A 26,744-nucleotide genomic window follows, 5' to 3' on the forward strand; every position below is an offset into this window, starting at 1 on the left:
ATATATTTGATCTCATTTGTGAAAAACTCAGTATATTCACAAATGACAAAGTCACTCATAAAAATTACTACAGTTTTTCAACCACAAGATCAAATATATCCATTATTCACTCGATAGCAAACAAATTTTCTTTTCATTTTATGCTTAAGCATAATGGGAGGCAAGATGTGTGTGTATGATGCATTAAAGTAGCAGATTTCTTACTGAAGCCTGCGCGATGTCCTAGTCAACGGTTTACCATTTATGTTCCGCTGTGTTATTCACAAAAAAAAAATATATAACAAAGGTAAATTAAAGTTTTGTTTTCTGTACTTCAACACCCTTTAACCATGGCATTCTTTACATTGTGATATTTAGATGGCAGTTCAACCAAGTATTGATACTGTGTGGGACTAACTACATCAGAAACAGAAAGGCTAAAATGGATAGAACAGTGTTTTATTGTAATAAGACAAATGATCATTAAGCATTCATACAATATTAAGTCACTGTATACACTCAAGGACAGATGTGAGTCTAACTGCAAAATTATAAACCCTGATCTGCTGGTGCATTATGTGACAACAGATCAGGGTCTATGATTTTTGCAGTTGGACTAGACTTATAAGCATATATATATATATATATATATATATATATATATATATATATATATATATATATATATATATATATATATATATATTTATACACACACACACACACACACATATATGGTAGTTACATGATGGTAGGCAATTAGTACTTTTAGATCATTATTGTGTTATTATAAAATATAAATGTTTACATACATTTTATATACAATATTCAGAAGTTATATTCAGAAGTTATATTTTTAAAAACACAAACCAGTGCAAATACAAAACATATTTGAACGGTAAAATACATGTGATCACAGTAATCTAATGTAGGGAAAGACTGATTAATTAGCTCTGTTGTAGCTTGTAAGATAATACTGCACAAATTATTATAATTTGCAGGTCAGTGTATTAATAATTTATTGCATACTATTAAATACTCATTTTTTTAATATTAACTTTACATTGTCAGAATCATTAAGTATTTTGCAATACTAAACACATTAATACTAAACACATTAATACTGCACAATTTGCATCTAAAAATAGTATAGTGTATTACAAACTACTCTGTAAGCAAAACATGTACAATCATGCAGTAGATGCTTTAGGTTTTATTTTATTACATTTGTTTGTGGATGAACCAAAGAAAGTAAGATGATAAAGTGAATAATGTTTATGAGTTTACTGAGTCACAAATGAAACTTTCATAAAAGCAAACAAATGAAAGTGATAGTCACAATGTCCACAACAAACGTGAGAGACATGCAGTATTGAATTCACCATCTGATCATTTAAACAGTTATTCAGGGGATTTGTTCGTAACTTTTCATGAATGGAATCGTTCAGGCTATGACCATGCTCTCTGGGGTAAATAAAAATAGCATAGAAAAGCATACTGAGTCCAATGGTTCTCGCATACCTATCACAGATGTAGAATTTTATAAGTCTAAGTACTAAATTCAAGAAAAAATAATGACACTGAAGGTTTTTGGTAGAAAAATAAGGGCCTAGAGCCAATAAGCCACAACGACAAAGAATTCTTATTTACACTGCTTGAATGGACTGTCACATACCAGCTGCTTTGGAATTTTCCATGTTAACTTTTTTATGTAGAATAAATCAATATGTTACTTCCATTTTCAGATCCATCAGTAGTTTTGACCTTGCTATAGAGGAAATGAGAAATATTTACTCATTTCTTATATTATTTGCACAAAATGTTTTGGGATTTCCATGCAAAACCGTGTGACTTCCATGCAAAATCTTGGAGTTTCCACACAAAATCTTGGGATTGTACCAAAGGCATGTATTATGAATACCCCTCTTGCAAGAAAAAAATTATATAGAAAACTGGATTAATAAACAGTGAAACCTCATTGTAATGCTGGCAAACCATAGATATGGCAAGAGTAATGCAAGTACATGTTGAGTTTAAGCTACTTTTATTGCACCAAATGTATGAAAAAATTATCAAACGAACTTATAATAAAGAAACTTTTCCAAACCAAAGTAACAATTGTTTAAATATATCGTTATAAATAAAAGCAAAATTTACAAAAAACAAACAATGTCAATGTTTATATAAAAAACAAGAGACCCAGTTTTTGTCAAGTCTGATTTTTATTCAGCCAAGTCAAAAACCTTGACATTAAGGATAATCAAGATGGTTGATGGACAACCGCATACATCAAAGTGACCTTAACATCACCATAAAACATCTTGAGTGACCACTGCATAAATGCAATGCAGTTCAATTTTATACTATTACAGCCAGGTATAAAACTCCCAAAACAGTATATACAAGTGACTAATGAAGGCAATGAGGTTCAGTTGTATAATATTACAGCCAGGTATATAACACTCCCAAACAGTAGATACAAGTGACTAATAAAGGCACAACAATTCAGTTTCATACTATTATAGCCAGGTATAAACCCTAAAACAGTAGATACATGTGACTAATGAAGCCACAACAGTTTAGTTTCATACTATTACAGCCAGGTATAAACCCTGAAACAGTAGATACATGTGACTAATGAAGGCACAACAGTTCAATTTCATACTATTACAGCCAGATATAAACCCTAAAACAGTAGATACACATGACTAATGAAGGCACAACAGTTCAGTTTCATACTATTACAGCCAGGTATAAACCCTGAAACAGTAGATACAAGTGACTAATGAAGGCACAACAGTTCAATTTCATACTATTACAGCCAGTTATAAACCCTGAAACAGTAGATACAAATGACTAATGAAGGCACAACAGTTCAGTTTCATACTATTACAGCCAGGCATAAACCATGAAACAGTAGATACAAGTGACTAATGAAGGCACAACAGTTCAATTTCATACTATTACAGCCAGGTATAAACCCCCAAAAATAGTAGATACATGTGGCAAATAAATGCAATGCAATTCAGTTACCTTACTGCCAAGTATAAAACCCACAATAAAAACATAATGCTTTAAAATATGACACAGACATGCAAAATGATGTTGCTATATTTGTATTTAAAAGTTTCATTTACATAATTGTATATTGTATAATCCAGAAGCAAAGTTATGGATGTCTGAAATGTGAATCATAATTAATATTGTGAGGGTTGCAGAATTTGTGATTATGATATATTTAAAGTATTCAAGCAATGGAATAAAATTAAAAAAATATATGTATAAATTTTAAAATATTAATACAATTATAAGTGAAAGATATCACAGTTAAAGCAGAAATGTGATTTACTGGAATGATCAAATTTAAAAAATAAACCAATAAAATTAAATTTCAAAACAAACGAAAATTATCATATACATGTAGACTCAAGTACAGATTTGTGTCAGATGATATAAATTTAGCTTTGAGGAGGGAAAAATCTTGTTATTTAGTAACATTTAGCAATTTAGCAATTGTTTAGCAATAGAACAGACCCCACCCCTTTAAATTTAGTAACATGATAGCAATACAACAGACTCCACCCCTTTAAATTTAGTAACATTATAGCAATACAAGAGATTTGGCCCCTTTAAATTTAGTAACATTATAGCAATACAAGAGACTTGGCCCCTTTAAATTGAATAACATGATACAATACAACAGACCCCACCCATCTGAATTTAGTAACATGATACAATACAACAGACCCCACCCATCTGAATTTAGTAACATGATACAATACAATAGACCATGACTCATTAAATTTAGTAAGATTAAAGTAATACAACTGACCCCACCACTTTAAATTTAGTAACATTATAACAATACAACAGACCCCACCCATTTGCATTTAGTAACATTAGAATAATACAACAAATGCAGCCCCATTGAAATTAGTAACATGAAAGTAACACAACAGACACTTCCCCATTGAATTTAGTAACATAATACTAACACAACAGACACTTCCCCATTGAATTTAGTAACATGATAGTAACACAACAGACACTTCCCCATTGAATTTAGTAACATGATAGTAACACAACAGACACTTCCCCATTTGAATTTAGTAACATGATAGTAACACAACAGACACTTCCCCATTTGAATTTAGTAACATGATAGTAAATAAAACAGACCCCACCCATTTAAATTTTAGTAACATGATAGCAATACAACAGACCCCACTCATTTAAATTTAGTAACATGATACAATACAACAGACCCCACCCATTTAAATTTAGTAACAGGATAGCAACAGAACCGACCTCACCCTTTAAATTTAGTTAACATACTAGTAACACAACAGACCTTGCCCATTTAAATTTAGTAACATGATGGCAATACAACAGACCCCACCCATTTAAATTTAGTAACATGATAGCAACAGAACCGACCTCACCCTTTAAATTTAGTTAACATACTAGTAACACAACAGACCTTGCCCATTTAAATTTAGTAACATGATGGCAATACAACAGACCCCACCCATTTAAATTTAGTAACATGATAGCAACAGAACCGACCTCACCCTTTAAATTTAGTTAACATAACAGTAACACAACAGACCTTGCCCAATGAAATTTAGTAACATGAAAGCAATACAACAGACTCCCATTTGAATTTAGTAACATGACAGTAAATAAAACAGACCCTGCCCCTTTGAATTTAGTAACATGATAGTAAAAAAAACAGACCCCATCCACTGAAATTTAGTAACATGAAAGCAATACAACAGACCCCACCCCAGGGCCTTTGAATTTAGTAACATGATAGTAAATAAAACAGACCCCGCCCCTTTGAATTTAGTAACATGATAGTAAATAAAACAGACCCCACCCCTTTAAATTTAGTAACATTATAGCTATACAACAGACCCCACTCCTTTAAATTTAGTAACATGATAGCAATACAACAGACCCCACCCATTTAAATTTAGTAACATGATAGCAACAGAACCGACCTCACCCTTTAAATTTAGTTAACATAATAGTAACACAAAAGACCTTGCCCAATGAAATTTAGTAACATGAAAGCAATACAACAGACCCACCCATTTGAATTTAGTAACATGACAGTAAATAAAACAGACCCCGCCCCTTTGAATTTAGTAACATGATAGTAAAAAAAACAGACCCCATCCACTGAAATTTAGTAACATGAAAGCAATACAACAGACCCCACCCCAGGGCCTTTGAATTTAGTAACATGATAGTAAATAAAACAGACCCCACCCCTTTAAATTTAGTAACATTATAGCTATACAACAGACCCAACCCCTTTGAATAAAGTAACATGCTAGTAATACAACAAACACCGCCCACTGAAATTTAGTAACATGAACGCAATACAACAGACCCCATCCCTTTGAATTTAGTAACATGATAGCAATACAACAGACCCCACCCATTTGAATTAGTAACATGATACAATACAATAGACCCAACCATTTGAAACCTACTAAATATATTGCACACAAAAAACACAACTGTCTTATGAACACATACAGTATTAGACTGACACAGTTATTACCAAATGATTGAATTTTAAAATATTAATGTGTGAAAAATACAACTGGCAAGAATTTCAACTTATTGTGGCAAGATTGACATAAATGTACACAAAGCCATAAGGAATTTAAACTACCAAAATGGGATTTTTGAACAAAAGAAAACTGTTAGGAATTTCAGTACATAAGATTACCAATTTAGAAATTTTCATTCATTTCTTCACTTGAAACAAAAGATGTTTCATATGCTGCTGAATGAAGAACAACTGAAACAGAAGAAAAGAGATTTATATGCATTGGTTGTGTATTAATCTGTTTGACTTTTGACCAAATCTAATGATTAATTAGAAGTATTAATTATGACAGAGTATAAAACAACCTCATTCAGAGCAGTATAAAGGGCAAGGCATATCTGAAGTGTTACTTTTGTAAGACCTTATGCATTCCCTCACTATAATGCCCTTCATTATCATACAGTTCCTGTTATAAGGCAAGGTTTGTCATGGATCCCATCTCATTCCTGTCCATACTTGCTTACTGGTCTAATCAAAATGCAAACAACAAAGATCCTAATCTGCCAAAGCATAATGTATCTGCAGATCATGGTCTATGATGTTTGTCTCTTGTGATTATTCCTAATGAACAGCCCAGACCAAGATCTGCTGGCACATTATGCTGTCTGGGTCTGTGCAGTTTGCAGTGGACTCAGTTTATAAGCAAGTATATATGATAAGTGGTTACTGTAGTAAAATTATATGTACCATATTCTTCATTATAAGGTCATCTCATTATAAGGTGATATATTCAGTGGTGCCCCATAGACAACATTAGAATTAAGAAGTGCTGTATTTTCACTGTCACAAATACACAACACAATGGCAACTCTTGTCAGAGGGGTTCTTTTAATTATCTGCATACTGCAAAACAACATTTCAGCAAGTCATTGTAGAGTGTATGACGTCTGTTGAAATGGGAGTACCAGCTATATGTAAGATATTTAATGCACTCAGCTGAATATTCAGATTGGTTCTCTTTATTATTATTCATTTTCTTTATCTTATCAAAATATTAACTATTAATTGACACATGTTTTTCAAGATGATTTTAGCAATGAAATAGACTGAGTGAATGACAGTAGTATGACCTTCATGTTTGTACAGTTAATTTGTGTTCATAAAACGTTAACACCCAAACTGATAAATTACAAAATCTGAACCAAAATTAGTAAGAATGTGTAATTCATACCAAATTGAGCACAAAAACAACAACATTTAGCTTTAATTTTTACAGGATTTACAATAACCCTCAAGACGAATGTTTCCATTAAACATAAAGTCCCATCATGCAAATAATAGACTCCCAAGGGAACAATGCTGTCTGAAAAGTTATAACAATGTTGTACCTAAAGTATTGCTTCCCTTATGAGGAACAAAACCCATCACATCTTACCTCTGCAGTTAAAGCCAGGATCCTTCCTGATGCGAGAAGCAAAAGCCCCAGCCACTGGGCCCAGTCTGGTATTCCAAAATACATGGATAGAAAACCAGTCTGAAGGCAATAAAGCCACACAGGAAGGACAAATATCCCTGCCATGGCTGCCAAACCCAATGGGGTCTTAAATCCTGAAGGAAAGCCAAGTATGTATTACAATCAACAGAACCACAGAAAGCATCAACAGAAATTTTAGTGCAATGTCTGGCGAAAAACATCACCAATCTGATATGTTTTGATGCTTGCCTAACCTTCTGTCTGTAATTATGTTTGTGTCACATAATATAGCATGATTATGAAATTTAAAGAAAAGTTCTTTTTCTATTGCACATAAATTACACATACAAAAATTGAAATTTATTGTATATCTACTATCTGTACATGCATATATGTTCAGTCCTACTACAAACTACATAAACCCTGATCTGCCATAATAAAATGAGCTTGCAGATCAAGGTCTATGTTGTTCATTCTACTGATTACTCTTCAAAGATTTTTGCCGACCCAGATCTGCAAGTGCATTATGCAACTTTAGGTCTGGATCTGTGCAATTTACAGTTGCACTTGACCTATAAGTAAAAATATATGGTAACTCAGGAATTTAAGACAAAGGAAGCTGTAGTGGTGTATTATGAGTTCGGCCACAATTGGTGTTTATTTTACCCTTGTGTTTTTTCTGTACACATTGCAATAAAAAATAGTGAAAAGAAAACATGAGTTTAGAAATGATTTCAACAAAATTAATTTACTGATTACTAAATTTTCAATAATAAATTACTTTGATGTAACTCTGACAAGCCCTTGCTTACTGCAACCACTTCTCCTACCCTCTCAATCTCTCTCTCACACACACACACTCACAACAATATATATTTGCCAGAAAATCAGTTAAAATGACCATCAGTCTGCTGCATGAATGTTTCTTGTTAACTTGATTGTTAATAAATTCCCTTACTCAGGATATAAATATCTTAGATATCTTAGAGTTCAAAACTTTTGCCAATATCACACGCCCTACTGTTGATTACCGGACTTATAATGGGGAGGATGGAATATACCTTGGTCTGATTGAGAAAGATGGAATATACCTTGGTCTTATTGGGGACAATGGAATATACATTGGTATGATTGTGGACAATGGAATATACCTTGGTCTGATTGGGGACAATGGAATATACCTTGGTCTGATTGGGGAGGATGGAATATACCTTGGTCTGATTGGGGAGGATGGAATATACCTTGGTCTGATTGGGGACAATGGAATATACCTTGGTCTGATTGGGGAGGATGGAATATACCTTGGTCTGATTGGGGAGGATGGAATATACCTTGGTCTGATTGGGGACGATGGAATATACCTTGGTCTGATTGGCGACGATGGAATATACCTTGGTCTGATTGGGGATGATAGAATATACCTTGGTCTGATTTGGGACGATGGAATATACCTTGGTCTGGTTGGGGACAATGGAATATACATTGGTATGATTGGGGACAATGGAATATACCTTGGTCCTATTGGGGAATTCGGAATATACCTTGGTCTGATTGGGGATGATGGAATGTCCCATATTGTAGCAATGTTAATGCATTAGAGATGAATCTCTAATGATGTGTTCTTTGGTCCTTGTTTCTAACACCCTGCCTATTTCACCAACATAGTCATTCTCACATTCACTACATCTGATAAAATAAGCCGCACCATATTTTAAAAAAAAGATCTGTTTTGTCCTTCACATGTGTAAGTTGTTCTTTTAAAAAATTGTATGATTTGTGATGTATATTAATCCCATACTGTCTGAATACTCTAGCTAGATTTCTGATGCACCATGGATGTATGGCATACAGATGTTGGTTTCATTTGGGCCACTACTGGACCAGGTTTTGTTTGGTGTTTTTAATGAGTGCAGTAAAGATCTCATCCATGATCTCTTGTTTTTCAGATGATGGAAGGAAAAAAAGTTAAGGTACTGGTCAGCGTAGGTTGGTTTTCTATACACAGTGACTTTGGTTAAACAATCATCATTTATATGTATGTGTCAAAGGTAGTTGGCCTCGTTCTCCTTGTTCTAAAGTGAACTGAATATGTGAGTCAATGGTATTGAGATGATTGGAGAACTCCTGTACGTGGTACTCATGTAGTTCAGTCAAAGTATCATCCACATATCTGGACTACATAAATAGTGTGTTCTTGGCTGATTCCAAGGCCTTTTACTCAAAACACTCCATGTATAAACTGGCAACTATTGGTGAGGCTAGGGACTCTGCCGATACTCCCTTTTTCTGTTGGTAAAACTGCCCATTATAGATAAATATGAGCTGTCCAAACAGTCTCAATAATGTACAGATTTTTTCATTAATAGTGTGGTCACATCTAGATTTCAGAGTATTGTCTGCCTCTAATTTTTCTCTTGTCACACTCATAGCTTTGTCTACTGGAATACTGGTGAATAGTTCTGATTCATCATAAGAGACCAGTTTCCTACATGTTGGTACCTCTAGGTCTGTGATCTTTGGGACAAGTGTACACTTGTTGATAATATGGTGTTCCATTTTGCCCACTAGAGACCCTATGACAGAAGTTAGATATTTGGCCAAAGCATACAGTACACCGCCTGACATGGATTCAATGGGTCAGAGTGGTTTTTGTGAATTTTAGATAACCCTAACAGCTTTGGGACATTTTCACCAGTGGGGTAGAGACAGTTGTACATAATTTGGTCTTTCTTCCATTGTTTAAAGATGTTAATCAGTTCTTTTTTTACTGATGTTGTAGGGTCTCTCATTAGTTTATGAAATGTGTCTATGTTGTTAACCAACAGTTCTATTTTAAAACATAATCAGCATTGTTCAGTAATACTGTGGTTCATACTTTGTTGACCAGTAGGAACACAATATTTTTATCTTTTGCTATGTCCTATATGGCTATTCTCACCTGAATGAATCTATTACATATGGGGGGTTTACTATTCTTAAGAATTCTTTCAACCTCACCCATGCCAGTCTCCTTGTATCATGTGACCATTGTAAGTCACATGCTCAGTAGAAGTCACTGATGAATAAGATAGTCATGTGCTGTGAGTAATGGAAAATTCTAATACTCTTGAATTATCCAGAGCAAGGAAGCAAACTTTTCAGTTGTATCATGTTAACTTAATTAACAATTTATAGATTAGTATTTTGGAAACAGTCTTTTTGAAACCAAACGTTGAATAAAACAAACAAAACTCTTGATTTTTTACTGTCAGACATTTTGATTTTCCTTGTTTTTAAAATCATTTATGTTAGAATGAAGCCAGTAACTATCCAATTCATTGCAACTTTACTGCAACATTTCAGAAAAATTTTTGTTTTCATTAAAGATAGCATTTCTATGGTGATAAAAATTTCTCTCCTAAAAAGGACTCTACTCACAATTTTTATAAACTAAGTTCCTACTTATTTTGTATATTTTTAACATAATATTTATTTGAATTTGAACACTCTGGAAAGATCAGTGCTGGGAAGCAAGTGTAGAGATTATACATCGAAAAAGAAAGGTCTCCCTAAAGTGTTACAGACTTGGTAAACTTATCTATATTTTATTCATTTTTTAAACAACCATTCTTTTGTAAATACTTCATAAACAAAATTAGCTAACATATTTATTGTTTTCTTATTATCAGAAATAAACAAATGAATGTATTTATTCATGGATGGTTTAATGTTACAGGAGTGAATTTTTTATTAAATTTAAAAACATGATACACTAAAAGAATATGGTATTATTCATTTCAGTTGTTATAGCTGTCACATATGAAATAATATCTTTCAGTTTTATTGATTCTTTTCTTTCACTATCACCCACTTATAATTCTCAGTTTATGAGAAGATACTCAAAGTTTAGTCAAAGCTCACCTATGTTTATGGATACAAAAAAATCTTAAATAATCTTTGAGGCGGAACTCATTTTTGATTTATGCAGAGACAGTTTATCAGAATATTTAATTTACTGTTCCTGTGTGATAGAAAGCATCTGTAACCCTTTGTTCAAAACCTGAAATAAACTCTGTCAGAGCAATTTATAGTACTGAGAAACAACAATATCCCAGATTGGAGAGCAGGACAAATAGCATGGGATTAAACATCCATGAGTCACAGTGTTATGATCAGTTAAGTGCTACAGTCAGTCCTACCCATAAGCTGTGTCTCTTGTGCTATGCATATGTCTTGACTATGAAGAGCTCCCAGAAAAGGGGAGATAACACTTTTTTGAAACTGATAAATAAATGATCACTGTTAGTTTTTACCTTTAGCCATGACCATTTTGCAGATTGTTGGGAAATCCTCATCTGGTATTTTCCAGTCTGGACCTCGACAGTGAGTGGCAACAAAAGTCAACCATTCCACCACAATAACAAAGTAGCCCCACTGAAAAGATAACCTAAATAAACTACAAAACTTCAACATGAGTCTATTCCACAATGTAGAAATGAGAATGCATAAAAGTAACATTTTTGGTTGTGTGCAAATATGTTGGGTTTAACGTTATTTTTCAGCACACGATAGGCTATGCATGGCGGCCAGTATTAATGGTGGAGGAAGAACACGGGAAAACCCCAGAGAGAACCACCAACGCATGAGAATATCAGGAGTGGCCTTAAATCCCCATGCCACTGTTACATGCAAAGAGTTATATATGCCAAATCATCTGAATAATACTGAATCTTATACAATATTGGTCCTACACATCGTTGTGTTCCATTAAAGCCAGATAATATCATCAAAATCTGATTATGTCACCATTGTAAACATAAAAAGCCTGCACCATGCTATGTGGGATATGGTTGGTGATATACTATTCTTATTTTGCATTTGATATGATGCAGTACTCATGCTAACATTTACAAGTATTTTTTCGCTAAAGGCATAACCGATGTACCTTATTTTTTACAAGTACATATCATATCCTTACCAACTAATATGGAAATCTGCAACAGGTGGCTTTGTCTTCACCACAAGTTAGCTCTTAAACACCACGCAATGTCAGATTGTCGTCACCACAAGTTAGCTCTTCAAAGTATTCCAGCATCCCAGAAGATCACAAATATTCACCCAAGTCTTATTTTCATCTGATACACACTTCTACTTCTCAGAACCACTTAAAAAAGTGGGTCTTCCTCTCTTCATTCCCTCTTGAAACATTTTGTGTGCCATGTGCAAATGCGGTTGTTATTAGATTAGTCACTAATGGAATTTGTTGAATGTACCACATCAATACTTTTGGAGCATTCCCAAAAAAGAACAGAATTACAAGTGACAGAATTAAGGCGTGGCACCTCTTAATTCAAAACTGAATATCTGAATCTATCATCTATTATTTCAAAGAATGGTTTATGTCAAATAGCTTTTGTAACAAATCTTTACCTTCCATCCCAACATTAGTTACACTGGATAAACAGTGAAATTTATGATAAATGGATGCATTGGGACTTTAAATATAAGGGGCAAATATGTCATGAATATCATGAGTGGTCTTAAATGATGGAGACAAACATGAATATCATGAGTGGTCTTAAATGATGGGGACAAACATGAATATCCTGAGAGACCTTACACATGGCAGAGAAACATAAATATCACAAAGAGCAGCTTTATACATGGGGGGGGGGCAAACACATGAATTTCATGAGTGGCATTATACAAGTGGGCAAATGCATCATGAATATCATTAGGTATGGCCTTAAACAACAGGGACAAACATGTCATGACTATCAAGAGTAGTGACCTTAAACAAGGGGGACAAACATGTCATGACTATCAAGAGTAGTGGCCTTAAACAAAAGGGACAAACATGTTATGACTATCAAGAGTAGTGGCCTTAAATAAGGGGGACAAACATGTTATGACTATCAAAAGTAGTGACCTTAAACAAGAGGGACAAACATGTCATGACTATCAAGAGTAGTGACCTTAAACAAGAGGGACAAACATGTCATGACTATCAAGAGTAGTGGCCTTAAACAAGAGGGACAAACATGTTATGACTATCAAGAGTAGTGGCCTTAAATAAGGGGGACAAACATGTTATGACTATCAAAAGTAGTGACCTTAAACAAGAGGGACAAACATGTCATGACTATCAAGAGTAGTGACCTTAAACAAGAGGGACAAACATGTCATGACTATCAAGAGTAGTGACCTTAAACAAGAGGGACAAACATGTTATGACTATCAAGAGTAGTGGCCTTAAATAAGGGGGACAAACACGTTATGACTATCAACAGTAGTGGCCTTAAATAAGGGGGACAAACATGTTATGACTATCAAGAGTAGTGACCTTAAACAAGAGGGACAAACATGTTATGACTATCAAGAGTAGTGGCCTTAAATAAGGGGGACAAACACGTTATGACTATCAAGAGTAGTGGCCTTAAATAAGGGGGACAAACATGTTATGACTATCAAGAGTAGTGGCCTTAAACAAGAGGGACAAACATGTTATGACTATCAAGAGTAGTGGCCTTAAACAAGGGTGACAAACATGTTATGACTATCAAGAGTAGTGGCCTTAAACAAGGGGGACAAACATGTTATGACTATCAAGAGTAGTGGCCTTAAACAAGGGTGACAAACATGTTATGACTATCAAGAGTAGTGGCCTTAAACAAGGTGGACAAACATGAATATCATCAGCGGCCTTAAACAAGGGGGGCAAACACATCATGATATCATGAGGCAGTCCAGATTTCCTTTACAGCTAGCCATGAAATCCTACAAAATCTGAAGATTTGATTTCAGCCAATAACAAGTGATGTTACCTTGGAAGCTTGCTTATGATTGGCTGATTTGAAGGAGAACTGACTGATTTGAAGGAGAATCTTACATTTTTTCATTTCATACCAGTCACAAAACTCAATTATAATTTTAATCTTTAGCTTGACTAATGAAAGAAATTAGTCAAATTTTATACAAAATGTATCCTCATGCATTGACTATTTATGTCCATTAGTTCCTTACCTTAGACAAGAGACACCAGAGAGCTCCACGACTTATGAGATCTATCACAACATCAAACTGAAAGAAAATAGATGAAAGTATTATCAGCTGTATGCCCTTTTAATTTGCAAAGCTAGATTATGTTATAAAGCTAAGATTGGTCTTCATAACAAAGTCAAACCTGCTTGATGGGGGGGGGTCTGACATTGTCGTTTAAGCCATCTCTGAAATAACCACTTTTCATGGGAACCAATGGACCAAAATGTAGATATGAACCTAAATTAAGCAGCCACCTGCTTTATGAGACCACTTTGCCATGTCTAAAAAGTGGCCATTTGAACGCAAGTTAGATTGTACATGTAGTCATAATCTTGTAAATACTGTCTTTACTCACTCATAAGGCAAATCCAACTATAAACTGCACAGACCCAGATCTGCTGTTGCATGATGCACTACAGAATCTGGGTTTATGTGGTTTGCTAGGAGTAATCAGTACAAATAGCAAAGATCATTTTTTCTTTCAGAAAACTATACCTTTGAATTCACTGATTGATTTCCACTGAGAATTTTAATAGGATTTTGATTTCTTGATGGGATTTATGTTTCATTTATCATGTCATGATAAGTCAAATGAAACCATGTACAGTGAAACTCCATTAAGACATGCTTCATTACAGCATGAAATCACATCTAGTATTATTGCTGCATGGCTCCCAAAATTTTACAATAATTTCACTTATTCACAAAAGCTTTAGTGTCAAAATAAAAAAAGAGTTTGATTTAATAATTTGGCAAGATGTGTTCTATTCATGAAGGAAAAAATTTCTTCTTGTTTACATTTGAAAAGACCTTAGCTCCATAAAAAAGAAAAGCTAATCAATTCCTATTGAACCATCAAAAATAAAGCCATTAAGTTTTCTTTTTGTTGGTCTCCAATGCATCCTGTGAACAAATGTTGCTAAATCCAGTGTAAACAATGGGCAACAAATGTCTGCTCAGTCAGCCAGCAAATAATGCAGCAGTTTAAAACTTTCTCACCTAAATGTTTTTGAATGAGTTCTCAATAATACCAAGAAGGTTTTTAGTCCAAAAAGGCAATGAACATCTTGTAATTCCAATGAATAATTTAAATAAATACTTCCTCTCAAATTATATCTGAACAAAACTAAAAATGATTCCAAAGACTGACTTTAATATAGGAATGAAGACTTTGTTTACAGAACCTCTGTTTATATACAAACTGACACCTGGCCTGGGAAGCAGCAAAATGTTCTGAAAACCTAATCAATTCTAATGGAAAGATTCATGAACTCATAAACAAGGTCAGATCTTAAACTTATGTTCAGGTAAATAATTTGTTTACTTCTTAGAATCATGATAAAAATCAAGTAAGCAAAACCATCAAGGACAACAAATGTCAGGAACACAAAATAAATTAAATATACATAACACTGCTCAGTCAATTATCATAAAGATGTGCTGAAACAAATTTATACCCTGAATTCTAAGGGGCGGTTTTAACAATGCTACATACCCACCCCATAATTCCTTTATTATTTTTTAGTCTAAAATGCAGGCAGATGCTCTGAATCACTCATATATACAACCCACCGTAATTTTAAAGTTACATGCATATAGCTTGTACTGCTGTGGATCACTGACTGGAAAAAAATTTAAGTTATAGGGTTGGAGGGATTTGCTATTATAATCAAGCATACCACTCCGTTTTCCATCTGCAGTGGTGCAAAAACTAGTTATAAAATTTTTTTTCTGATTAATATTGCATTTATTTTTTCCACTCTCTTTTAGATAATGATTCGTGTTTTTTCTTGCCGCTGTACATATCATTCTTTACCCATGAAATCAAATTAATCACTCCCTTATTGAATCCAGGTTTAAGTGTTTAAGTGTTACTGTAAAGTTCATTAAGAGGTCAACCTATGACCTCCTGAATGATTTTTCTATTAAATTAAAAGTATTTTTCAAACCTAAATACAGTTCTTTAAGAAACTCTCAATGTCTGAAATCAGACCCTTTAGACACACAAAGTGTATATAAATGTTTCTTAAGTTAGTCTGAGTGTATTAGCAAGAAATTAAGGACATGTATCTGGATTTGAATGGATCAAGCAGAAAACTTTGAGAAATTGTGGTACTATGTGCAGAATTATGATGGAATTTACTATTATGGATACATCCAAATCAAATGGTGAGTAAACATACTCTGACTATATACACTTAAGTTTCAGATTTTCATAGTCATTGCTGTATACTAATGAATAGTTTGCCTGAAAAAAAATTAATATTAAATATGTAATAACTATTTTAAGTAACTCTTGTTTAATACACAACAAGTAGATAAATGACTGCATCAATGAAGTCTACGTTGCACCCCTGCTAATCCCCTTGACCCTCAAGAGTCATACATATGCAATATTTTATTCAGATGACTTATTTTCATTTCCCCAAATGATGCAAGATGAAATGTTTCAACAAACAGATATTTCACTTTCCTTCTTGGTCCCAGTTTCTTAAACAATTTGAGAATGAAATCTTGATACTGAAGTCTGATAATAGAAAGTTGAGTGTCTTTGTCTTATTGGCATCTTATTCTTCTATTCCTCTTCAAACTGAATGACTGCTTCTGTGGTCTAAGTGGTTAGAGTGATTGCCTCGATTGCAGGAGATCATGGGTTGAAACCCCGGCCAAGTCATACCAAAGACTTATAAAAATGATACTAGCAGCTGCCTTGCCAGGCTCTCAGCATTAAGAGGTTAGTGTTAGAACTGGTCAGCCTGGTGTCAGGATAATGTGACTGGGTGGGACATCATGCTCACTGTCTGTGACATGATGCCCCAGTGCTAGACTTCACTATAAACTGCCACACTGCAGACATCATAGTGATATGATTAAAAAATTGTTAAAGCTGTCTCTTAATCCAAATAACACACTTACACACACACTCAATGAACTATGGACCCTGAAACTGGTAATTTTATCAATGAAACACAAACTGAATTCAGAACGAATGCAAATTATATTATGACTGCAATATGATGGAAATGCAGATTGAAAATGCTAAGTCCACAAATTAAGATGATAAAAGAAAAAGAAATGTAACACAAATGCATTTCATGAAAAGATTTTAAAATCTGTGCACCTGAATTTCTTGCTGCTGCTAAATTCCCCGTTGCAAGCCCTTTTGAATGAGAATGATGAAAACCAATTCGTTAGGTTTTACACTGACAGATATTTTGCTAATTACATACCATGAAATCGTTCTAGTAATCACCATCACATCATTATATAGTTGTATCTGTGCAAATTTTATCTGAACTCGAGTTCTTAAATTTTTTACTGCAGTTGCAATAATATTTTTATTATCAAACATTTAACTAAAGTTTGATAAATTCTGTTTAACAATTCTGGAGAGGATGTTGTTTCAAGTATTATTCATATTTAATTTGTATTTGTTAGTTTTTTCTCCATTATTGTATGTTACGCATAATTGTATTTGGAACTTGACCCGGTACAAAATAAAGTTCATTTGTACCTGACAGTAACTTTCATTTTGTAACGAAATAATACATAATTAATGTTTCTCTGTGTCGGTTAAATACTGGGTTAACTTCGTTATCAATGGAGGTAAACATCTGTGGACCTGAAAGCACTATATGCCATGCAACGAAAGCCAATTTTGTTCAAATTCTGCAGAGCAATTCTTTTGAAGAAGTCAATGAAAGATATTTCTGTTTCTAGTAAAGTTTCCATAATTGATAGCAGATTGGTATCCTTTGTAAAAATTTTACCAGGATGCTAACAGTCATATTTTGTCAGATTCTGCTGAATTGTTTTGAGAATTCATGTACAGTTTTTTATTTTTAGTATTTAACAGCCACAGCTAATGCTGGATTGACATAACTTGTACAAATTTTAAAGGTCTGCATTCTGTCAAGTTTGGTCATGTTCTATTCAATGGTTTTAGAGATGTAGTTATTTTAAAGACTGTGATTTCAGTAACAGTATATTAAATATATTAAAAGTTCTTCCTGCCAGATGCTTTCTGTTTCATGAAATTGTGTTCAGCAGTCTTTTTGAAGCCATTTAAAGGGTTTTAGCTATTTTTAGTAGTGTCGGCTATATCTGATGGGAGATCAAAAGATCAATATCATTTGTACAGTTCAAAAGAACTTCATGTCAGGATGTACTGTGCCAAATTTGGTCAAACTTGGTCTTGTGGTTTAAAATAGCAATTGTTGATGGGCACACTGCATGATGGATGAAGGATCATGCCATCAACTCCCTTGGCTTAAATGGCCAGAAGTGCTAAAATTTGGATGGATTTTGAAGATAGACATGTACTTACCCATGCTCCAAATGCAGAAGTCTGATTAAGCTTTCTTGCAAGAAAACCATCAAAACCTGAAATTTAAATATAGACTTTGAAATCATGACATTCAGCCTCAAAACATCATGACTGATATAAATATTCACAAAGGGAAATAAATTTGTAAGTCACAACATTGTAGTATCACTGAATTCTCATGCATCTTGGATACAAGGCAATATCATAATATACAACGTTTACAAATTAATGTTGGACTAAATATGTCTGTGAAAATGACCTAAACATCAACTCTAACCTTAGAACTGATACCAGACAGCCAGACAGATGGGTGGATGAACATCATAAATCTATAAACCAGAACTGCCTTCTAATTTGACCAACAAATATGGAAGGGCATGAGTTAATCCAGAATTCTCTAACAACATTTTGTTATACACCATATCACATTTGTATTTTGAATGAAGTACATGGGCTTAATGAATAAACATTCACAAACCTTTCATTTTATTAGACTGTACACTTAACTGACTTCCTAAACAATGTCTTCTCTGTACAAAGCAACAAAAATACTACTGTAACTGTAATAACATTATCACATTTGCATCATATTTATGGAATTTAAATCTGAACTATCATTTCAGAGAAATGTAGAATACCTGTATAATAGTCTGAAGCTAACAATATTACTCATTCTGGCAACAAAATAATCTGTGCAAATCTAACAAGAATACTGTGAATGACACTATAAGCCTGCCCAATGTAGATAACTGAATTGTTTTTCAAAAACCATTTTCTCTTCTAGTCAATGTTACATAGTCATTTTACCCCCCAAGTCAATAGGCTTCTTCTTTACCCAAATTGCAAGACATACACAAAGTTTGGTCCAGGTCTGTGCTGTCGCACCAATATTATTGTGTGGAAGCTTTTCCTATTCTTTTGGTCAAAGTGATCTTAACCTTTGACCTCTTGACCCCAAAATCAACAGATTCCTTCCCTGCATCAAGTGAAAGCCATCCCCCAAGTTTGACTGCAGTAAGTTATGTTCTGTTGCAGCAAGATGTGGACAGGGTAGGAAAACTAAGACAAAATTTTGGGGACCCTTAACTTGAGAATTTCTCCTAGGGCCCACAAATCCTGTCTGTGGCCTTATGTTGCAGTGACTTTTACCTTTAACCAAGTAGCATGCTCTGCATAAAGGCCTTGCAAAATCCATACCACAAAACTAGTTGGAGGAGTTTCAACTTTGAAGGGAAATATACTCCATCTATAAATTTCCAACTTTTCTGTTCTTCCCATCATTGACAACAAAGTTTTTTGTCATTGTTGTCACTTTGCCGACTTCACGCACTTTGGCACCTTTGCAACATACTTACATGGGTTGAGATGGCATCCACACACTTTGCCATAACCATTTTAATAAGTACATGTTTTGTTCACGACAAAAAACCTCATTTAATATTGCGGTATAATTTCTGCAGGACCTGGATATAAACAGGGTACATTTTCTTTATTATACTGTCTTAGCATCTACATCATACTTGTATATGTGACGCTTTACTGATTTTACCTGTACAGAACATCATCAGGCCTTTCCTACAGGTAACATTGTCTCATATTGTAGCATCTACTACTACTACATAGTTCTCTTATGATTGGGTAATGTATTTGAAAAAGAAAGTGAAGAGCAACTGGATGAAATCTTACCATCAAATAGCACAGATATTCCATAGAAGGATAAGAACCATAATGGATTACTGTAGTATATTAAGCTGACAATCAACAAAAGGAGCCGGATATACCCTGAAAGAAAGCAATAAAGTAATTTAGCAGAATAATTGATGTTTTCCCTAACAACCCCATCATAACTCCCAGGCTCCATGTCAATCTGAGATATCAATGTTTCATGCATATATATATATATATATATATATATATATATATATATCTGGAGCTATAATCTGTAAGGTCTTACCCTTTGGCAACATTCACACACCTATGATATGCTCCAGAGAATTAATCTGAACACCTTGCATCCCTGTCCTAAATGATTGCACAAGTGAACTTTAAGATCACTGTCCAAAAACTCACCAAATTTTTCAAAAGGGTTTAGGTACCATAAGATTCCATTTCAGTTCAATTACAAAAGTTCACCATTTTTTCTGAAAAAGACTCATCAGGCTTTGTTTTTCACAAATTGATTAAAAGTTTGTCAAATTTTGCTGTTGTAGTTGTTGTTGTTGTTGTTGTAGGGTTTAACGCCATTTTTCAGCACACGATAGGCTATACATGGCAGCCAGTATTAATGGTGGAGGAAGAACCCAGGAAAATCAAGGAAAGAACCACCGACCCACAAGAAGCTACTGGCAAGCTTTCTCACATACCCAAATTAGCTGAATCTGAGACTCGAACCCACGCAGACATCAGTGAGATGGCAGTGATCTGTGATGGACAGCGCTTTAGACCACTCAGCCACTCAGGGGCCCTCAAATTCTTCTTTTGTGTCAAAACTGACATTCAATAAGCATTCAAAGCTGCGTTCTCCTGACATAACATTACTTTTAATTCTGTGATGTGATGCATTCTTATAATTTATTTTCTGCACTCATTGTTTAAAAGTTAATATGTCCATTTACAACTCATTAAGACAGTAGGAAAAGGGTAATGTTCTTTCTTTTTTCTCATATGTGACTAGTATGTACTTATGTATTTAAGTATGCATGTAAACAAGCTAAGCAAGAGCTGAATTCTGCTGCTGAGTAAAAAGCATACTGTAAAAACCCGGCATTCCTGGGGTACACTCTGACTAATATCAAGGATGACTTGAATAAAGTCTATATATGTTATTCCGTCAGATTCCACAATTTCAAACTCAGGGAAGTGGTTGATGTGATGCAGGCCATTTATTCACATGCCCAATACACAGTGGAAGATATTTTTATTGTCACATACATTAATTCATCAGCTGTCTGAAACTCCAAAAGATTTGTACATGATGGATCCTGCATTTGAATGATTAATTAAAAACAGACTTGGATTGAATTTGTCAAACAGTTACTCAAAAGATATATAAGAGTGACCAGGGACATTTGAATGAGATTATCACAGGTGCTGAAACATGGTTTTACATTTTCAAATTTGACTAAAGAGAAAATATGTTTAACGTATTCGGACTGTCAAAAGAGTTTTGTGCACATTCCAAAGTCTCCAATGGTCTTCCCGATAGCTGTAGAGCACTACCGAACCACCAGTTTGTGCAATGGTACTTGAATTACCTGTCTATATCATGAGAACAAACCTGACATATACCTGCTGTCTCAACAGATTTCATGAACAAGCAAAGCAACCAATCTTTTCCACATCCTCCACATAGCCTTGATTTAGCTCCAAGTTATTTTTGCCTCAATCTCATTATCAAAGATTCAATGAGGGGCAGATGATTTGAAAGCCACCAAAAGAAAATATGAAAATGCATTTAATAATTAAACATTTGGACTGTGAAGAAATGTAGATGTGCATGTGCAACATTCTGAATGGATGCAGTGATGTTCGCTTTAAAAAGAACTTTTTTGTGATGCACCATAATACTTGGCTAATTTTAAATATGTTTTAATATATATCAGGCTACTGTCATTGATTCAGTCATCAAATCCAAATCCTATTCAAGCATTTATTAGTCTTTATGAGACTTTTGTATTTTTATTTTATTTCTTTTATCATGCAATATATTAAATAAAATAATTAGTGGCAATGAAAGGTTCTCCAATTCAATAACAACAAAAGCAGCACGCACATAAAATCTTGATTGATTAACCAGCAAATATCAAAAGGGCATATTATTAAAAGTCTTTACTGTATAAAATTCATTTTCAGTCTAAACAAGTGCACTATCATTACCTCCACCCTTTCCCCTTCAACACCTAAACAATGGCCACACCCTTAATTCAAGAGAATTTTCACCAGTTAAATTTGTCATGAGATGAAATGATTGATATGCTGTAAAAACTTGTGTGTGTGTGAGAGAGAGAGAGAGAGAGAGATGTAGGTCTGCTTGATTGGCACATTTCAAATCATGAGTCTCTACAGCTTTTAAAGTTTTGAATGCGGTATTGTCAGGTTAAGCAGATTTATCACAGATATATGATGACAATGTACTCAGAGTTATTACGGTACTTTTACTTGGTTATATAAGATATGAAACCAAGGCAGCATTTCCACAGAACCATATGACCTTTTTGATCTTCACTGACAACTGAAGCGAGATACACACAAAAGAATGTCAGCACCCAGTGCTCTGGGTCATGTACACATGAAGGCAGACGTTCCTTCGAATGCTGGTTGTAGTTTATAAGCCTGCTGATAACTTATTGAAGCTACCGGTACTCACATTTACTGAAGTAATTTAGTTTTTGAAGCTACCAGTACTCACATTTGCTCAAGTAATTTAGTTATTGAAGCTACTGGTAATCACATTTACTGAAGTAATTTAGTTACTGAAGCTACCGGTACTCACATTTACTTAAGTAATTTAGTTATCGAAGCTACTGGTACTCACATTTACTGAAGTAATTTAGCTATTAAAGCTACTGGTACATGTACTCACATTTACTGAAGTAATTTAGTTTTGACAGCAAATACCAGTAATAACAATAGTTCCAAGATAACTCAATGATTATAAATATGAAACACTGACCTAATAAAAATGACATTTAACATTTTGCAATTATTTTCATGTGGAGTGTCTGACACTTATTTCGTCCAGTATCTGTAACTATGAGAGAAAACTGATGCAAAAGGCCCTTTTTCTGTCATACATACAAAAGACTTGGTGAATAAAAAACACAAATTGTGACATGCTTTTAAGTTCTCCGAGTTCCATTATGGTTCTGGCTAAATGATTCAAGTATATGAAAAGCAACTTTTACATTTATAAAAATGTACCACTGCATTTTAATTATTACTGTTTATTTGTTGCTTTATTCAAATTATAAATAAGTCTTATCTTATGCTGAAACCTCAGCAAAAAACATGGAAACTTTTGATGGTTAGATGAAACATGTCAAGCAGAATACATGTCAATTCACCCCATGCAAAAATAAAAAATGCCCCCACTTTTCAAACAATTGCTCCATTTCAAAATCACACTTTGTCTATAACATCAACCCTTTTAACAAGATCGCCCCATTTCAAAATCCCACCTTGTCAAAAATGCATCCTAAATATATTTTGTTTTAGTTTTATGTTTTGTTCTTGCCTTTTTTATTCAATTAAGTTAATTTATAGATATATGTTTGAAATATACTCTTTTAATCATCCTTTAATTATTGGTGATGCACCCACCAATAACTGATATCTATCATTAAGGATTATCAGAATGGATTGTTTTTACTAATGTAATTCAAATTGCTTTGACTTAAACCTTAATTAAGTTTTGTTCTTGCCTTTTTTAATTAGTTCATTAGAATTAGACTGTTTACCAAATTGAAATTATGTTAACTGTTTTTTGCTTTGACTTCACTGTATTGGAAAAATGTTGATAATATTATGTAAAGATATTTAGCATTTTCATTACATGATGCATAGAAATGCTTTAATTTTTGGCTACATTTCATGGCATATGAGCAACAAGATGTCTCTTGACTGATAAAACTTAGGACATTGATTATCATAAAAGTATTGACAGAACCATGCATGAAATATGACACTTTATAAGATTTAGAATTGTTTTCTGGCATCCTTTTTCAGCCATGTTTCTCTGCAGCTTTGGAACAACATGTTACATGAATCGAACTTAAAATTTCATTATCACAGAAATACTGGTTGTCCATTGAATCATGCATGCAGTATGACACTTTATAAAATTTGAAGGTGCTTTCCTGCAGTTCCATGTTTTCCAGCAGCCTTCTTCTTACATGAATCAAACTTAAAAACATTTAACAGTCGTGGAAACAATAAATGTTGTATGCTAAAGGAATTTAAATTAAGTATCATTTTAAAGCATGAATAGTATGGCACATTGATTTACATTTAATTAAAAAGTCATTAAAAGGATGAAATTTTTTCCCTTTTACATTACTGACTTGAAAAGAAAATAAAGTTGCATTTTATATTCAGTCTTTTCATATTAAATGTAACAATAAAATATAACTTCAATTGTTTTATTAATATTGAATCTAACAAAATAAATATCTACATAAAGAAACTACTAGTATTTTGTTTTTATATTATTTTTTTTAAAATTAAAATAATATATAGTTTAATCACTACAATAGCCTCTTCCCTTCGTAAAATCTTCAAATATTACTTATCCATGTTTCTGAGGTTCTTAGGTTATAATAAATGCAGAGAATGAAGTGCGCGGGATGTTACTGCCTGGAATTGGGGACGATTTTGTGAAAAGTGTTGGCGGGGGGGGCAGGTATTTGAGGCGATGTTGTGAAAAGTGGTGGCGTTTTTGTCGGGGGCGAGCTTGCAGTGGGGCGTTTTGACCTAATCCCGTCAAGCAGCGAGAAAGATAGAGGATTTTTTAAAATATATTTTCAAATCTCTAGCAAACCAAACCCAAGGAACTTGTAACATTTTCTGCGAATTGCGCAACCTCGAAATTAGACAACACATCAAAAAATAATTCCGTTATGGCCAAAATATTAATTTTACCTATTATATTGGGAACAAATAGCAACACTTCGTACCCCATATTATAAATATACTATTTATAGTCTGCTACTTAAAGGACCTAAGTAAATTACGTCAAAAACATTTGTTAATTCTGAGATGGACATGTTATACATAGATCTGCTTCTGAACTTTAATCACTGTTTAATTTCTTTTATATGATTAAGACGCTTATTGGAAATGAGTTTTGACTTAAGCGTCGAATTTACTTCAACAGCATAGGGGGCGCTCACCAGCTATTATATACATTTGAGAGGCTGACGTATGTAAGATGATTTTTTTTGCATTTAAAACATGCACAGTAGAGAGAACGTTGACATACATATACATCGCGTTGATGTAATGTGGATGACATTTCTTTGGATATTGTACTTTTGGAAATTGCACATGATCTAAGCACATTGCTAACTAAAATGACTGATCCCTTGTGCTAAAAAAATCAGCCTGAATTTATATTTAGCAGCTATTAAAATAGCGAAAACGAATTTTGGCACACTAGACAATACCAGCTTCATAAAGTGCAATGAATGAATTACCAAATATATAAAATGTAAAAAAAAGTTTTAGGCTCTTTTTTTATATATTATAAACAGCAGCAGAGAGGGTGAACAGACCATAGAATTCCGACAAAACAAATAAAACAAACAAATAAATCATCTCGTAGAAAGGTCAAGATTTTACAAATGAACTTTTCCTTGAGATGTTTTATTTCTGCAATGACCGATTGTACTAATAAAACCTCAGTTCGAAATAGTATCTGAAAAAATAAAGTACTCTACGTGTTTATTTATTTCTTGTTTATTTTTTTGACGACCAACGTTGGTAGGTACCCTCTCTGCTGCTCCTCTTCTGCTGATATTAATTAAATTATTATGTTATAATAAATGATACATCTAGAATCTCATACTGCAAGAACAGCTCGAGAACGATTAGAAGCAATTAAAAAATTTCTTCCTGTCAAAGACTCATTTAGAAAAAATCTACAAGCGCAGCAAGAAGCAAAATTTGAGTTTGAAGAAGGAACTAAAAAACTATTTAAACCCGTCACTGCAGCTACTGAACAAGTTACAACTGTCATCAAAGAAGATCTTCTTCCGGTATCAGAAAAAATAGCAAGAAGAACTAAACAGGCAAAGAAGATTTTACGAGACCTTCCAACTGACATAGCTGCGGCTCAACCTCCACCTGTTGGTGAGGAAATACTTGAAGGTATTGGAGAACTTCGTACTGAAGTCGCCGATGTGAGAAAAAAACTTGCATCTAAATCCAAATCAGGAGGAGAGAACTTAAAATTAATTGCAAGATTTAACGAAGGAGTTGTTGAGGAAATTAGAAAAACTGAAAGAGAGAAATTACCTGAGATGACATTAGATAATATATCTGATAAATCTAATTTTTTAAAACCTTTTTATGGAAAAACAGATGATGATGATTTCATTAAATGGATATATCGCGTATATTATAATAAAAAACAAGCTAGAGGTCAAGAATTTGAAAGATTTAAAGAAGAAGTAAATAGACTTAGAGGGAGACGGGAACAACTAGGACAAGGAGAGTCCTCCCAGTATCAGCTTCCTCCACCTCTGCAACAAATAGAACAACAGCAATCTTCTTCGCCGCAGCAAAGGTTGAAGTCGGAAATTAAAAAGGCTAAAGAGTCACTTAAATCACCCCCCTCGAAGAAAATTCCTTCACCTTTACGTAAAATTTCTGCACCGGATATAACA

The 26,744-nt window shown here is 33.8% G+C and overlaps 1 protein-coding gene across 1 annotated transcript; it reads right to left on the bottom strand.

Moving 5' to 3' along the window:
• Window positions 1-422: 422 nt before the first annotated feature.
• On the bottom strand, window positions 423-25,149 carry LOC149775570 (uncharacterized). Its single transcript, XM_089943286.1, has 7 exons — window positions 25,000-25,149; window positions 20,050-20,145; window positions 18,364-18,419; window positions 14,019-14,075; window positions 11,309-11,429; window positions 6,978-7,150; window positions 423-5,794 (listed from the first exon to the last, which is right to left on the bottom strand). The coding sequence occupies exons 1-7, from the start codon at window positions 25,037-25,039 to the stop codon at window positions 5,741-5,743; spliced, it is 597 nt and encodes a 198-aa protein (XP_089799412.1). The 5' UTR covers window positions 25,040-25,149; the 3' UTR covers window positions 423-5,740.
• Window positions 25,150-26,744: the final 1,595 nt, after the last annotated feature.

The sequence above is a fragment of the Sinohyriopsis cumingii genome, chromosome 19, assembly GCF_028554795.1.
Source record: "Sinohyriopsis cumingii isolate HCF-2022 chromosome 19, ASM2855479v2, whole genome shotgun sequence".
Lineage (NCBI taxonomy): Eukaryota > Metazoa > Mollusca > Bivalvia > Unionida > Unionidae > Sinohyriopsis > Sinohyriopsis cumingii.